Genomic DNA, 17,919 nt, shown 5'->3' on the forward strand with positions numbered 1-17,919 from the left:
TCCCAAAACCCATCCTAAACACCTAGGCATCTTCACCAACTGTTGTGGCTTGCTATCCACACAAAATCTGCACCATTTAGTTGCATTAGGAGCATTTCATTGAGTGTCTTAGTGTTGTCCAAGCCTTAGCAACCTTCCTAAGTGCCTAGGTTACTTAAACCACTAGTCTTGCTTGCTGTCCAAATAATTTCTGCACCCTTTAGTGAGTTTAAGTGAGCCTAACTTAGTGTCTAAATGATGACCCTTACACCCACTCTTCATAAAACATCATTTAGCGTTTTCCAATGGATCCGATAGGACTTCAAAAGAAGTTAGATGACATCATTAACCTAGTTGGCTCTATGATTAAAACTATGACAGAGAAGCAAGTTGACTCTCCCCACTATAAGTACGTACCCAACTCGATCAATCATGTTAGTCAGGACTCAGAAGATGCCCCACACTACTTATCAATGACTTAAACCTAAGCTGCAACAACCTCACTTAGAGTCACATTACCATCTACCCACCTTTGATGGTTCCTTGGACCCTTACTACTTTAGGAAATGGGTTAGACAATTAAAGGACTATTTTGAATCACGTCATATCCCTGAGTCCCACAAGGTTAGCATCGCTAAGTCTCACCTAAAAGGTCGGGCTCTTCAATTTTGGATGAGGTTGGAAGATCATAAAGAGTCACTACTTCTAATTGGAAAGACATGAGGCGAGAACTTAATTTAAAATACCGACCCTCTACTAGTGACCAACCAACTGGTTTTAAGCTTAGGTCAAACCTTTCGGTGTTGCACTTTCAAGACCCCTACCCCTTGTGACCGTCATCTAGAGCACCACCCTACCTCTTTTGTTGGGACAAACCGTGGACATTACTGTGGTCGAGAGCACTCATCCTTTAGTAACATCAAGGTTGTTGCCCCACCATTTAGGTTTTCTCCTAGCCTTGATGGTCGACCCTCTATTGGGTCTTCTGTTGGATTGGTCCCATATGACTTCCCACTTGGGCCGACTTTTAGCCATCCCAATAAACCTTGTTTGAGCACGCGTCCACTCTGCATGGTGACTCCCAATTTACCTCACTTCGTGAATGACTTGACCACCTTTCAATCAAGGAGAATTCAGAGGCTACCCAATCTTTGGCCTCCCAAGTTCTTGACCCTACCAGTGTCATTTTAACCAAAAAATGCATTACAAAGAAAAAGTCCTCTGAACATGAAACTGAGTGCATCCATTTCGTGGATACTAAGGATATTATAGAGAACGAGGATTTCTTTGAGGATGAAACTGAACTGATTGATTTAGACTCTCTGCATAACTTAAACCCCTGAGTTAGGAGATTTAGAAACTATTGACATTGATACCTTAGCCCTTCCAAATCCTAATCTCCTAAAGGATACCCTTTTGGATAAGATCTGCTTGGATGATATTAAGTTGATATCGAAAGAAATTCATTTGACCTTAAATACATTGAAATTAAATTTGGAAGTTTCGGAAGATTCCAATCAAGCACACTGGAAATAGTGATATATTCAAACTTACATATGGTGCATCCCTGCATTGCTGTCAGCGGAAAGCATGAGAAGAAAATAGAAACCATTTAAGCAAAGATTTGAAGGCAAATTGCAAATAAGTATGAATTTGCTAATAGCTAGATTAGCTTACATTTTTGGACAAGCAATCACACCATATGGAGCCTTTACCATCTATTAAACCATTACCGAGCACAGCTATTTTTTGTATGTTTTTTAATATGATCCACGTATCGATTTCATTTGTCCACAATCTGTTTGGAGCCACAAGTCCACTAATCTGCTTGTCAATTCAAAATTTCGAGTGATTTAGATATAATGACAGCCTTTCTCAAGATACCCAAATAATAGAATGATTAAAAGTGACATATTTACCAAAAATTTCAACTGGAACTACACGGCCTTTCAAATATTATTTTGCATAGTAAATAATTTTTTCCTCCTTTGCCTGTCACAACAAAATATGGATTTCTAGGATCTGCACAGGCAGCTTTCCAAGCATTAAAAAAAGCATTTATTGAAAACAAATTAATTTATTAGAAAAATATTTGCATGTTTTATTAAAAAAGTTAAAAGAAAAACTCCTCATGCTCCGTATGCAATCACATTAAAAATTGGGGAAGCTCCAGCAATAAACGCAATCATCAAATATAAAAGTATGATTAATACAAATTCCTACATAAATAATTTAAAAATAATTAATCTACAATGCAAAGAGAATGTCATTTCTAACATTTCAAGGAAATGAAAATACCAATTTTTTCCAGTTGTTAAAAAGTTGTTAAAACTCTAGATTGTGTTGATTTTGAATGTGAAAAAGGAGCACTATAAATCTTATAATTAAATTTTAAGAGGTTGTTAAGTAGCAGGCTTTAAGCAACATTTAAAATAAAATTTCATTTCGGACGGACTTTTTAAGTATAGTAAAAAAATTAGTAAAAAATTAAAAATTTTATTCTAGAAAGCTACTTTAAGAAACATCAAGAAAGCCGTCTCAAACAAAGCCAAAATTATGCCGAACAACTAAAATGGTAATTTTAAATCATACAGAATCTTAACATTTTTTTCTCTTCTATTTTGTCTTAAATCTCGAATTTAGTAAATCCCAACATTTACCGAATTTATTTTAGACATTATAATTACTCTTTTGTATTCTCTATATTAGCCAACACCTATATTCTCTTCTAAAAATTCCTTCACGTGATTGTTTTGTCATTGAGAAACTCTTAAGAAAAGAAGAAAAGTTATAGAAAGGGAAGATAAATAAATGTCTAACCATTATTTTCACTTGTATATATCAACACCAAGTTAGAACTATCAATCATCTTCTACTATTATGTAGGACAACAAAGTTTTGCTAACAAAGGAACCCCTGAAAAGAACCGAAAAAAAACATTGAATTCTCTGGCACCTCTGGCAACAAATTATCAAAATACAAAAAGAAGTCTCTCTATCTTCCCCATTTTTTCTACAAGGACAAAAATAATAATTATAGCAGTATTTTCTTTTAAAGACAATTCATTGGGCGCAACAAAGATGACTAAAATACCTAGAAAATGATTACATCTTAGGGAATGCTTCTGAATGCACAAGACTTTAGGCATGTTAAACTCTCAGAGGTATTACTGAAGAGAGGGCAAATCTATCGGTTAATATTTTTTGGTGCAATGGTATCTCTTTATTTCTCGAACAACAAATGAATTAAGACTTCTCTAATTCTTAAATTTATAGTAAAATTAGTTGCTTTCATAGATAATATATTGTTTTAGATATTAAAATGAATATTTTTTTTACCTCACAATATGAATTACAACTTCTCTTCAACTTTTATTATAGATAAATATTAACATAATTTTTCTATTTACACATAACATAAATATTGATAAATTATAAAAATTGGTATATGAATAGTTAACAAGTTTCAAGATATATGATTTACTCACTAAATTTAAGGGCAGAGATTTAATGTTAGGAGAATGAAAAGCTATTGTTGAAAAACTTTTGTAGATATATCCTGAAAGATTCTCTTGTACCATTGAGCAAATAATTATATCATTATTGTATAAAAAAATAAATTTAAAGAGTGAAGTTGACCATATGTTAAGATCAATATAAACTTCAAAAGATATCACTAAAATTATTTTGATTATTTGCAAATAAATATATCATATAGCTCATAGATTTCTCATATATTTACAAATTTAACATAAATGTTAATTATCGTTAAGAAAGTTTAAAATGTTATTGAACTAATATGCAAAAATACTTAAAAATCAAATGTTCATCTAATCAAGTAAATGAAATTTTATGCACTACATGTAATAGCAGGAAAATATTTAATTTGATATTACGGATTTGAATTTTATTTCAAAAAAATAAAATTCTTTTTATATAATAATATATAGATATAAAGAATACTATATATACAATATCTATTATATAAAATTATGAATTGCTTTCCAAATAAAATCTAAGACTTGCAACTACATAATAGGGTAAAGGAAAATCATAATCGAAAAATTATTATATTTCTCTTTTGTTTATTCCCTTCTTTCTTACATAACGTTTTGCGTAACAAGCCAACAAAAACTAGTAGAATATGAGCATATTCTAAAAACAGAAAATTTAGAAAAAATATAAGGATTTGAAGCAAACCGAGGCGGAATATTAATAGTTCCGCTACATTTCTATCAACATCAAACCGGATTAATTAAAGAAAAAAACAAAAATATGAAGACAATGTGAACATGCAAAAAAAAAAGAAGATAAAAAAAGAAAAACTACATGCTCCCGAGTGCGGACGAGGACGAAGGAGCACATTGGAGAGGAAGACGTCTCAGAGAAGATGAGGCGGCGGGATGAAGCAATTCCTCCATTTGTTTTGGAAAATAAGGGAAGGATTTACCAATTGCCGAGATTTAATAAGCGTGAAAAGCAGAGAGGCGGTATTTCTATTTAGGAAGAAAAAAAGATAATATCATTTAATATATAATTAATGACTCATAAATATACTTAATTAGACTAGTAAAAAATGTCGGTAAATTAAATGTACATTAATAACAATTTAAAAATAAAAAAATCATTATGATGAAAAAAAATATTATAAATATAATTGATGACTCATAAATATACTTATTATAAATATTTTAATTATTTTCTAATAATTAAGATGAAAAAAATATTATTATAAATAATTATAATCATTATGATAAGTTTTATAAAATTAGATATGTAGATTTATATGATATTTGAATTTTCTTTTATTCATGAATTATTTTGATATTAAAATTTTTTTATTAGTCAATAAACAATCTATTTATTTTTTAAGTAAAATTGTCTTGAATTCCATCTTTTTTTTCTTCCGAAATAGAAATCTCGCCTCTGTGTTTCACGCGCATTAAATCTCGGCAATTGATAAATACTGCCCTTATTTGCCGAAACAAATGGAGGAATCGCGTCATCATGCCGCCTCATCTTATCTGAGACGTCTTCCTCTCCAACGAGCTCCTTCGTTCTCGTCCGCACTCACGAGCACGTAACATTTTTCTTTTCTTTATCTTCTTCTTCTTTGTCCATGTTCGCATTGTCTTCCTATTTTTACTTTTTTCTCTAATTAATTTGATTTGATGTGGATAGAAATGCAACGGAACTATTAATACCCCGCCTCCGTTTGCTTCCAATCCTTATATTTTTTTTTTAATTTTTTGTTTTTAGAATTTGCACATATTCCACTAGTTTTTATTGGCTAGTTACGCAAAAAGTTTTATAAGTAAAGAAAAAAACAAAAGCGAAATATAACAGTTTTTGGATTATGGTTTTTCTTTTTCTTATTATGTAGTTGTAGGTCTTAGATTTTATTTGGAAAGTAATACACAATTTTATATAATAAATATAGTATAGATATAGATACTCTTTATATCTATATATTATTATATAAACAAGATTTTATTTCTTTCCAAATAAAATTAAAATCTGCAATATCAAATTAAATATTTTTCATCTATTACATGTAGTGTATTGAATTTCATCTACCTGATTAGATAAACATTTGATCTTTAAATATTTTTGAATATTACTTCAATAACATTTTAAACTTTTTAATGATAATTTAAACATGTATGTTAAATTTGTAGATATGTGAGAAAATCATGAGCTATATGGTATATTTATTTGCAAATAAGCAAAATAATTTTATTGATATCTCTTGGTGTTTGCATTGACCTTAGCATATGGTCAGCTTCACTCTTTAAATTTATTTTCTTATACAATAATTAAATAATTATTTGCTCATTCCATTTGTAGAATTACAATGGTACATGAGAATCTTTCGGAATATACTTATAAACGTTTTTCAACAAAAGCTTTTGATTCTTTAATATTAAATCTCTGCCTTTAAATTTAGTAAGTAAATCACATCTCTTGAAATTTGTTAATTATTCATATACTAATTTTTATAATTTATCAATATCTATGTTATGTATAAATAAAAAAATTATGTTAATATCTATCTATAATAAAAGTTGAAGAGAAGTTGTAATTCTTATTGTGAGGTAAAGAAGATATTCATTTTAATATATATAACTATATATTATCTATGAAAACAATTAATTTTACTATATATTTAAGAATTAGAGAAGTCTTAATTCATTTGTTGTGCGAGAAATAAAGAGATGTCATTGCACCAAAAAATATTTAATTTTTTACTAATTTTTTTTTTTGCTAAAAAGTTGATTTAAGAAGCAAAAAACGGTCGTCAATGAATACATCGTACCCTTAGATACGTGATATCCAGCATATAATAGCAGCATGGGTATGAAATTTTAGAATTTGAAAATTTTGGATGTTTGGAAAATTTGATATTTAAAATAGAAATTTCACTATCTTTCACTTAAAGCGGATGGTGGGGGCAATGGATGGACCCGATCAAGATCCCATGGTTCTGTCGTCCCGGGCCATCGTGGTCCCTAGTCTAATTAGCCAGAGGAGATAGTCGACCCAAACTGACAGAAGGATCCTTATCTTGCTTCATCCAAGGGAACTTTGTAGACCTGGGGTGAGTGTTTGTCTAAGGGATAAATTTGAATCTAACTTAGCTAACAGAGGGCTTTGTACCCTATCAATTATAGACAATTGATTCATATATCGAGGATTTGATGTCACTAAATAATGTATTGGCTCTTGCCATAACCGGTATTTCGTTGTGCCATTTGGCGGCAAAACCACTCGGTTCAGAAAGCCCCGGGTCATAACCGTTTATCCTAGGGTGTCATTTGGCGGCAAAATTGCCAGTCAGAGGACATATACCACGTGCTTATTGGTAGGAGATTATTTGAGAATTGATCCTAGTGATATTTTCGACAAGGCACTAGCTCTATGTGAGCTAAAGTGATATTTCGATTTGTCCACCTCGGCAAACTGTTGCGAATGGTGGTTGAATTTTGCTTTAAGTGTTATTGGATTTATTTCAATTTTAAATATTTAGGTTTTTTGAATTTTTGGATTTTGGGAGGCATTTGAAATAATCGGAGTTTAGAAGGAATTTAAAAGTGTTTGTGAACCCCTCCAATTGAGATAAACATTCAACACGGTCATCATCGAGGTATTTGGGATCATTTCCATTTGATTAAACCTTGTCTACCTTATCAACTTGCCGATAGGAGCTCGGGTTTTGTAGACTTTATGCCTTTGTTTATAAATTTTTATTGTTATGGCCTTAAAGGCCTAATATGAATGTATTAAAACAAATATATCAGTCCACATAATCACATATTTGTTTGATGATTCAAACACGGTTTACTCCTATTTATCTGTTTAGGAGGATCGGGTTTCATAGGCTTTATGCATTTATTAGTGAATTCTCTTGATTATAAGCCTTGAAAGCCTAATATGAATGTATTAAAATATATATATCAGTCGCCACAACTGTATATTTATTTGATAATTCAAACCTTGTCGACTTTTATTGATCTGTGTAGAAAGATTATGTTCGAACTTGAATTCACTTATTAACCCGTGCAGCATCCCTAAACGTCACATGTGTACTTATAACACGTTCGTCGGGGCCCATGCGGGTGTTTGAGGGCATTTAACAGTTATTTATTGAACCTTATTGACTCCTATTTACATGCCTAGGAGGATCGGGTTTAACTTTATTGACCCGCGCAGCATCCCTAGACATTGCGTGTATACCCAAGACACGCTCGTCGGGACTCATGCGAGTGTTTGGTTATATTTACCCCTTTTATGTACTTATGTGTATACAAATTACGGTGCATGTGCTGAGATACTTTGAAATATTTGTAAACGTCCTCTGTCCGCTTGCATAGGTGTTGCATATTCGGTGGAATTACTTAGCAGCTTCTAAATTGAGTTGTTCGCTGCTTTGTACAGGTAAACTGTCGTGCACTACTTATTGCTTTTTGCAGGTGGATTATAGTGCACTAACAAATCTCCTGCTTTGGATTATAGAAACTTGTAGTTGTTGAAGCTCTTCTGTATTTGCTTGAGGATGGCACTTGATGCGTGGTAAGTCTCCTACAACATGTCTTCTGTGAGGACCTATAGGCATTTAAATTTACTACATTCTTTGTGCATTTTCTTATGATATTTGGTGCTTACGATATATCTGCTACCGTTGTAGGTAGATGTATTCATTCGCAAACTAAAATTAAATATAGGATACTGCATTTATTGAAGCCTTTATGCATCTATCCACAAGTGAAATGTGGTGCATACATCTGCATTTATAGAGAACCCGTATGTATTGCATATCATCCTACAATAACCCGCGGGTATTTGTATTGGTGTATATCATCCTCCTTTACTTACAATAGACTATCACATTCGCTGACTATTGAATGGTGGTTGATTGTAGAGGTGATGTGTCATTCACAAGTGTCCCTATCAGTCCCATTGCTTGTGAGCATTTCTACTTTAGCATCCAAGCAGATGGTTGTATGCATGGCTAATGTGAACGTACACATCAAATACCCTCATTTATAGGTGATATAATGGCAAAAGATATTTGCTCCTCTGTAAGTTAACACCGGTCATCGGACAAATGACATTCCTCGCCAATTCTTTCATGTCTATAGATTGACAAGTAGTTGTTGTATTCATCATGTCATTCTTTGCACATCTATTGCACCCTTATTTCTTGTAGATAATGGACATATTTGCTTGAAATCCTATGATACAATCATCTCTACCCATTTTACTATCATGGTTAAGTTGGGTTCTGCTCAAGGATGATTTAAGAGTTCTGCATCATTACTTGCAAATAGCATAATGTATGTGTATTTGTATTCATTGAGGATGGGCCATCTTTGTAATATCTCTGTTATTGTTGATTGCAAAAGCACTGCTACATTCATCACTAATAATTTCATGCATGTTGGCTAGTGAACTATTATTGTTTACAAGCTCCTTGTAGTCACTTATAAGTGCATTATTACTTGCACTAGTCCGAGTAACTCATGATTTCATAATAATTAAGTTCATTGATGATTGTGCTTTGATCAGTCAGGTGATCTTCATTTGAAGTTTTTTATATTGTTGCTCATAGATTATCCAATTTGAATGTGACAAATCCCTTGGTGTCATATAAAGATGACTTGAGCCATGCATGATAAATTGGCTTCTCAATTAAAATGAGAATTCTTTGAAGACTTTATTTTATTAAGCATGAGCATACTATTGCATTTCTCCGTTTGATCCTTGCTTGAATAATTACGCTTGGCACTTGATGCTTAAATATCACACATCCCTTATGAATTCATCATTTTGATCATTTGCTTCTTCTTTTTTTTTTTTTTGCAATTTTTCATTCTTATATGAAGTTCAATTTAATGTTGTTCTCCTATATTCATCTTCATTTCATTTCGTATGTCATCATCACTTAATATTCATTTCAGCTCAATTTTGTTGCAATCATAAGTGTTCTCCCTTTTTATTTGTTCAATTTTTTATTCAAAATTGTTTGAGTCATAATTGAGTTCAATTCATTTAGTGTTCAAATATAACTTGGGACATCCTAAATATGTTATGAAACCTAACGGGATGGCCACAAAGTAAATCCCGTACTCATCTGTCTCCACTTTTATCTGCTATCATGCAAGGCATTTTGTTCAAATAAAGTGAAAAGTAATCATTTTGCAAAAAACTTGAGGAAAGCATTATATTGCTAAATTGTGAAGCTGCCATTTTTTTAATATTTCGCAATTTTCCATCATTATACTCGTCACTTGAGAAACTCTCATTATCCTCCGACATTGTGTATCTGAAAAAAATAAATAAATATTATAAGTTGTCCAACAAATGTTTGCATTGATCAATAAATTCAAAGTAAACTGGTCTGAATATTGAAAAGCATATTACAAGTGAGCAAGTTGATAAGAAGCAGATATTGAGGAAGATTAAACAAGTTTTACATTAGGCAATCATGAACTTCAACAGGTTGTCGTTAGCCATCAAGATGATAAAGAACAAATGCTAAATCATCACCTTCTTTGCATGTTATTTACATTAATACTTCCTTGGAGACGAAAGCTTATGGACATGAGATGGTGCCTACAATTACCTGCACTTCATCTAACGTAGTGCAAACTATCCTTCAGATAAATAACCTGAGAGATCATCTTATAGCATACTACTATGTTGACTTTAATATACTTATGATTGTTTCATATACTGAAATCCTTAGCTCTTCTTTCAGGCCTTTGCATAGGTGCCCAATTTGAATATCTGGTATGGTCCAGATTCTTATATGGGTGCGAACATCACAGAATTGTTCAACAATATGGCTGGCATGACTGATGAGGAGATTGCTGAGATACACCCAGAACATAATAGTAATACAATCAAATCTTTATTACATCAACTACAACAAATAATAAGATAAGTGTGACCAGCTAGTTCGTGTACTGCTTGAAACAGACAAGGGAATTAAGTTTTAAAAGGGAATTAAGTTTTAATACTTTATGGCTTTTATTTTACTGCTTGAAACAGATATATAAAGCCTAAGATAACTAAATTAAAACAAGTTAGTGAGGAGTTATGCATTCTTTATGTTTAGATGATTTTTTTAATAAATCATAATTACAGAGTTAGCCGCTATTAGTGCATCTTTTTTACATACAGTTCCATTTGATTGGATGACCAATCTATGGTGACACGGTGAATTCATGGTCTTTAATTAAAAGATGTCTGATTAGGGATTCTCTGAAGCCAATAAGCACTCTAGGTAGTAAGAATATACCACATCATAATAGTAAATCTGTTCATTAAACACAGTTGCCAAGAAATGATTGTCATCCATATTAAGCACAATAGCAAGAATCCTTGGATAAGTCTACAAAAAACAAAAGCTCGTTGTTCTAGATATAAAACTTTAGACTCAAAAAATCCTTGAAGTAATCAATTAGAATGAGATTGAGAGAATGACACAAAGATCAAGGTGGGTTATTGCATATACCATCGCCATTCTTATCGAAGAGGTTGAAAACCTCCTTGAGGTGTGCTATCTCTGTACTCATCAGCCTCTCCATCTTTTGTTCGAGCTAGAAGAAGTATAAAAAGAAGATACGCTATACTCTTTCCTTGATTGGATTAGGGGAGGGGAGGAGTTGAGAGAGTTTGGCTTTGCGTCTGTGGCCTACAACAAAGAGATGCACCACTTTTATTGGTGGAAGATATCAATATTCAGAACATATTGGGTAGCATAATTTTAGGATAGGTGGCAGAATTAGAGGGAATGGACTTGAATCTAACAATATGAATTTGACACGTGTGGCAAATCACCCAGTATTTTTCTTGAAAATATCTTGTTATCATCCTTAAAGTTATCATAATTTTTTGCAATATGTTTTTATGCATTTTAATTTGTAGTTATTTATATTGAAATGTTAGACATATGCAACCTATCATTAAAAAATTTTGTTCACATCACCTTTAATTTATTCATTCTCCTTTCTCTCTTACTTATACTAACATTGTATACTCATCAAATTTATATATTTTTTTATCTATTGTTATAAATATATAGTCACTTAAATTTAATTTTAATTATATTGATTTCAATATAGGTTTCTATGATTCTTCATGTGATATAATCATTCATTGATTGATTCTTCTTAATTTTACAACCGCATCTTATCGTTCACATTTTTGCATGTTCATAATTTAAAAATAAAAAATATTTTATTACTTATAACGTAAGAAATTATCAATATTAATTGTTTATTATATTATGTTTCTATTTTTAAAATAATAAAAATCTGGTTGAGGTCTCCCTGAACTCACTGGTATGATTCACTACGAATCACACTATGAAGGTGAAGGGAGAGATAGAAGACCGGAGGTTGTGGTGCTGATTGATAGTGGGGCTACTCACAATTTCATTTCCACCCAGGTCGTCGACCAACTGGGAGTGAAATTACTGGACACCGGCTATTACGGGGTGATGATGGGCACGAGGAATGTGGAGAAAGGCCAGGAGATTTGCAAAGGAGTGCGACTGACGATCAAGGGGATACAGGTGAGGGAGGACTTTCTTCCACTGGAGTTTGAGAGCACGGACGTTATTCTGGGGATGAAATGATTGCAAACTTTGGGTGACACCATAGAGAATTGGGGAGCACTCACGATGGAGTTGAAGGTGGATGGAAGGAAGGTAGTGATTAAGGGGGATGCAGGGCTTTCCAAATCCCTGGTTTCTCTTAAAACGATGGTGAGAGATATCCAATTGGCAATCGGAGGGTATTTGGTGGAGTTGCACAGTTTGGAGGGAGCAAGATTGAAGGAGGGAGGAGTCATACCCCACTCCATTCAGTCGTTGATTCAGCAGTTCCAAGAGGTGTTTCAGCCACCTCAGGGATTGCTAGCACAGAGGGAACAGGAGCATGCCATTGTGTTGAAGGAGGGAGTGTCGCCCATTAGTGTCTGACTTTATCGCTGCCCTCAGTTCTAGAATGATGAAATAGAAAGGTTGATTAGAGAGAAGATGGAGGCAGAGAACATCAGACCCAGCATCAGCCCTTTTTCGAGCCATGTTCTATTGGTGAAAAAGAAGGATGGCAGCTGACGTTTTTGTGTGGACTACAGAGCACTCAACAAGGAAACTGCAACTGACAAGTTTCCTATACCAGTCATTGACGAGCTGTTAGATGAATTGAGTGGGACGGTGATATTCAGCAAGATAAACTTGAAATCAGGTTATCATCAAATCCGAATGAAGGAGGATGTACCCAAAACGGCCCTTAGAACTCATGAAGGACATTATGAGTTCCTGGTGATGTTATTTGGCCTCACCAATACTCCAGCTACTTTCCATGGCCTTATGAATAAAGTTTTCAAACCTTATCTCAGACGATTTGTACTGGTGTTCTTTGACGACATTCTGGTCTATAATAGGACAGAAGAGGAGCACTAGGAGCATTTGAAGAGGGTGTTGGAGGTACTGCAGGAGCACCATTTGAGGGCTAATTTAAAGAAATAATGCTTTGCACAAGCCAGTGTAGAGTACTTGGGCCATGTGGTGTCAAAAAAGGAGTTGCAGTATATTAGTCCAAAATTGAAGCAATGATAAGGTGGTCAATGTCGAAAAATCTGAAGGAATTGAGGGGATTCCTAGGACCGACGGGTTACTACAGGAGGTAGCATGGACACTCACTGAACAGTTGAAGAAGGACGGGTTCCTATGTGGGGAGGCAGCCACATCAACATTTGAGAGCTTGAAGAAGGCGATGACTACGATAACAGTCCAAGCCTTGCCAGATTTCACTCAGACCTTCATTGTGAAGACAGAGGCTTCCGAGTATAGGCTAGGTGCAGTACTGATGCAGAGTTATAGACCCATGGCCTATTTCAGCCAGGTATTGACTGCTAGAGCCCGACTGAAATCAGTTTACGAGAGATAATTAATGGTCATTGTCTTGGCCATCTATAAGTGGCAGCCCTACCTGCTTGGGAGACATTTCATTGTCAAGACAGATTAGCGAAGCCTGAAATACATGCTGGAACAACAGACGGTGACGAAAGAGCATCAAAGGTGGTTGTCCATGTTGCTAGGGTAGGATTTTGAGATTCAGAATAGACCAGGGGTGGAGAATAAGGCGGCAGACGCTTTGTCCAGATGTATAGGGGAGCTGCAGACGGTGACACTATATGTTCCTTTGATGCTTGACTGGGAGGCTATCAAGGAAGAAAGTGCAAGAGATGAAGAATTGGGAAGGATCATGTCATATTTGCTGAAAGAGGGTAGCCATCCATGGTACTCATTAGAGGGAGACAAACTGCTGTACCAGGGAAGATTTGAGATACTCAGTACCTCGATCCACATCGCAAATTTACTCTAGAAATTTCATGGAAGCGCAGTTGGGGGCCTGCAGAAGACCTACAATAGACTAGCAGTCGAGCTTTACTGAAAGGGAATGCATAGAGATGTAGAGGAGATGGTGGCAAGGTATGAGATCTGTCAAAGGAACAAATATTTGGCTATGTCAGCAGGGGGACTATTACAACCGTTGGCGCTACCGGGACGAGTATGGGTGGAGATATCCATTGATTTCATAGATGGGTTGCCCTTTTCAGAAGGCTTCACAGTAATCTTGGTGGTGGTGGATAGATTGAGCAAGTATGCTCATTTCATCCCCCTCCGACAACCTTACACCGTGGTGACAGTGGCTTCAACTTTCATTAAAGAGGTGGTCAGATTGCATGGCGTACCAGAGGCGATCATGTCATACAGAGATAAGGTTTTCCTCAGTCATTTTTGAAGGAAATTGTTCAGATTACAGGGGACAACTCTGAAGAGGAGCACCGCTTACCACCTGCAGACAGATGGCCAAACGGAGGTGGTCAATAAGAGCTTAGAGACCTACTTGAGATGTTTTGTGTCGGAGACACGCAAGCTTTGGGCCAAGTGGCTGACTTGGGAAGAGTATTGGTACAACACCTCTTTTCACTCGGCTTCACAGATGACTCCATTCAAGGTTCTGTATGGAAGGGACCCCCTCACTTAGTGCACTTTGGGAGTAGCAATATTCCAGTTTCTTCAGTGGAGGGGTACTTGGAGGAGAGGGATCGAGTGTTAGAGGAATTGAAGAAACATCTACTGAGAGCTCAACAGATTATGAAGAAACAGGCTGATGGGCATAGGAAGGACATCAAGTTTGAAGCAGGAGAGAAAGTGTTTTCAAAGCTCCGACCATACCGGCAGAAGACAATCGTCAACAGGAGAAATGAAAAGCTCGCTCCAAGATACTTTGGACCTTATGAAATATTGAAGAAAAAAAATCGGAGCAGTAGCATATCGGCTGAAACTACCACCCACGGTGACTATTTATCCAGTTTTTCATATGTCACAGCTGAGAAGAGCTATTGGAGATTACACAGCCAGCTCCGAGTTACCATCCACATTTACAAAGGATTTTGAGGTGATTATGGAACCCTTAGACTTGATGGGGGTTCGTCAAAAAGAAGAGGTAGCAAAAGATGTGATGATCAAGTGGAAGAATCTACTGGACTACGATGCCACATGGGAGCCGTACGAGAGGGTGAAACAGCAGTTTCCTAGTTTTCACCTTGAGGATAAGGTGATTCTTTGGGATGACGGTATTGATAGGCCGGTTCATCCTGAACCGGCCAAGGAGCCAGCCCAGAGGCTGGCTCGATATTACAGGAGGCGGAACAAGGTTCCGCCCCCTTTGATTCCGCTCAGATATGGGGCTCGCATGGGATTTTTGGGAAGGAGTGGGCATCTAGGGGAGAGAGGGAATTTTTGAATGAGATAGATTTGAATTAGGTTTGTATTAGGAAACTAATGGTATTATGAAGGAGATTGGTCTACGGCTAGTTTTCATGCTTTGTTTTATTCTTCTCTTGGAATTTCTTTGGCGTCTTGGGATCTAGGCATCTTGTCTAGAGATTGGGAGAGAACGATCCTCCTCTCGAATTGAGGATCACTTGTATCTTGCTTTTGTGTTGTTTTGCTTAGCTTCCCTTATTGCAATCTATCGTTTTGGGGCTGATTTCGCCCAGGTTTTGCTTATTTCTCGCTGTTTTCCTCCAATTAGTGATAGGCTTGCTTACGAACACAAGTATTCCCTTAGGGTTACTTGCGAACTCAAGTATTTCCTATCAGTATGTTGATGCATTATCTAAGATTTATAAAGAGATTGGACTTTATGTCTTTGTCCATCTAAAAGAATAATAAAGTAACCTTCATGTTTGTTCTTTGGTGTGGTCTCAAATTAGCTCAATTCTGTTAGGCTGGAGGAAAGCAACAGTTCAACAAACAAAATATACTTTGCCATTAGAGTAATGTGAAAGGAACATAAAGAATAATCATTCAGAATGAACAAAGCCAATTGCGATGATTCTCCCTGAGGTGTTTAAACTGAAAATATAAAGAAATAACTCACGACTATTACTTTATACATCCTAATCCAACATGCTATCTATCTATATTTTCACTCCCATCCAAGTTGTGTTGAGTTGTCACCTGGAGATGTATATAAATAACAACTGTGAGATAATTTCAGTAGAAACCTTCAACAAATAAAACAAAAGCTTAATGTGAAAATCTATAACTTAATAAAATAAATGATCATCCCCAAAAACATTAAAACATGAAGACTTTTTATATCAAAATTGACATATCATATGATTTTCTTATCATCAATCAAGTTGGGAAGTCTAAACCACATAATAGAGTGAAGAAAAACAAAATCCAAAACCAGGGTTTTTTGGGAAGGAGTGGGCATCTAGGGGAGAGAGGGAATTTTTGAATGAGATAGATTTGAATTAGGTTTGTATTAGGAAACTAATGGTATTATGAAGGAGATTGGTCTACGGCTAGTTTTCATGCTTTGTTTTATTCTTCTCTTGGAATTTCTTTGGCGTCTTGGGATCTAGGCATCTTGTCTAGAGATTGGGAGAGAACGATCCTCCTCTCGAATTGAGGATCACTTGTATCTTGCTTTTGTGTTGTTTTGCTTAGCTTCCCTTATTGCAATCTATCGTTTTGGGGCTGATTTCGCCCAGGTTTTGCTTATTTCTCGCTGTTTTCCTCCAATTAGTGATAGGCTTGCTTACGAACACAAGTATTCCCTTAGGGTTACTTGCGAACTCAAGTATTTCCTATCAGTATGTTGATGCATTATCTAAGATTTATAAAGAGATTGGACTTTATGTCTTTGTCCATCTAAAAGAATAATAAAGTAACCTTCATGTTTGTTCTTTGGTGTGGTCTCAAATTAGCTCAATTCTGTTAGGCTGGAGGAAAGCAACAGTTCAACAAACAAAATATACTTTGCCATTAGAGTAATGTGAAAGGAACATAAAGAATAATCATTCAGAATGAACAAAGCCAATTGCGATGATTCTCCCTGAGGTGTTTAAACTGAAAATATAAAGAAATAACTCACGACTATTACTTTATACATCCTAATCCAACATGCTATCTATCTATATTTTCACTCCCATCCAAGTTGTGTTGAGTTGTCACCTGGAGATGTATATAAATAACAACTGTGAGATAATTTCAGTAGAAACCTTCAACAAATAAAACAAAAGCTTAATGTGAAAATCTATAACTTAATAAAATAAATGATCATCCCCAAAAACATTAAAACATGAAGACTTTTTATATCAAAATTGACATATCATATGATTTTCTTATCATCAATCAAGTTGGGAAGTCTAAACCACATAATAGAGTGAAGAAAAACAAAATCCAAAACCAGGGTTTTTTGGGAAGGAGTGGGCATCTAGGGGAGAGAGGGAATTTTTGAATGAGATAGATTTGAATTAGGTTTGTATTAGGAAACTAATGGTATTATGAAGGAGATTGGTCTACGGCTAGTTTTCATGCTTTGTTTTATTCTTCTCTTGGAATTTCTTTGGCGTCTTGGGATCTAGGCATCTTGTCTAGAGATTGGGAGAGAACGATCCTCCTCTCGAATTGAGGATCACTTGTATCTTGCTTTTGTGTTGTTTTGCTTAGCTTCCCTTATTGCAATCTATCGTTTTGGGGCTGATTTCGCCCAGGTTTTGCTTATTTCTCGCTGTTTTCCTCCAATTAGTGATAGGCTTGCTTACGAACACAAGTATTCCCTTAGGGTTACTTGCGAACTCAAGTATTTCCTATCAGTATGTTGATGCATTATCTAAGATTTATAAAGAGATTGGACTTTATGTCTTTGTCCATCTAAAAGAATAATAAAGTAACCTTCATGTTTGTTCTTTGGTGTGGTCTCAAATTAGCTCAATTCTGTTAGGCTGGAGGAAAGCAACAGTTCAACAAACAAAATATACTTTGCCATTAGAGTAATGTGAAAGGAACATAAAGAATAATCATTCAGAATGAACAAAGCCAATTGCGATGATTCTCCCTGAG

General features: G+C 35.0%; 1 protein-coding gene and 1 pseudogene across 1 annotated transcript; one reads left to right on the forward strand and one right to left on the reverse strand.

Annotated features, from left to right (window-relative positions):
• LOC110111558 overlaps positions 1-11,068 on the reverse strand; it is a 52,231-nt pseudogene extending 41,163 nt beyond the window's left edge.
• A 1,097-nt stretch (positions 11,069-12,165) lies between these two features.
• On the forward strand, positions 12,166-13,876 carry LOC110111559. Its single transcript, XM_020843482.1, has 4 exons — positions 12,166-12,278; positions 12,624-12,921; positions 13,109-13,393; positions 13,595-13,876. Exons 1-4 carry the CDS (start codon positions 12,166-12,168, stop codon positions 13,874-13,876), a joined length of 978 nt encoding a protein of 325 aa, XP_020699141.1.
• The last annotated feature ends 4,043 nt before the right edge of the window (positions 13,877-17,919 follow it).

Source organism: Dendrobium catenatum, unplaced genomic scaffold, assembly GCF_001605985.2.
Source record: "Dendrobium catenatum unplaced genomic scaffold, ASM160598v2 fragScaff_scaffold_167, whole genome shotgun sequence".
NCBI classification, from domain to species: Eukaryota; Viridiplantae; Streptophyta; class Magnoliopsida; order Asparagales; family Orchidaceae; genus Dendrobium; species Dendrobium catenatum.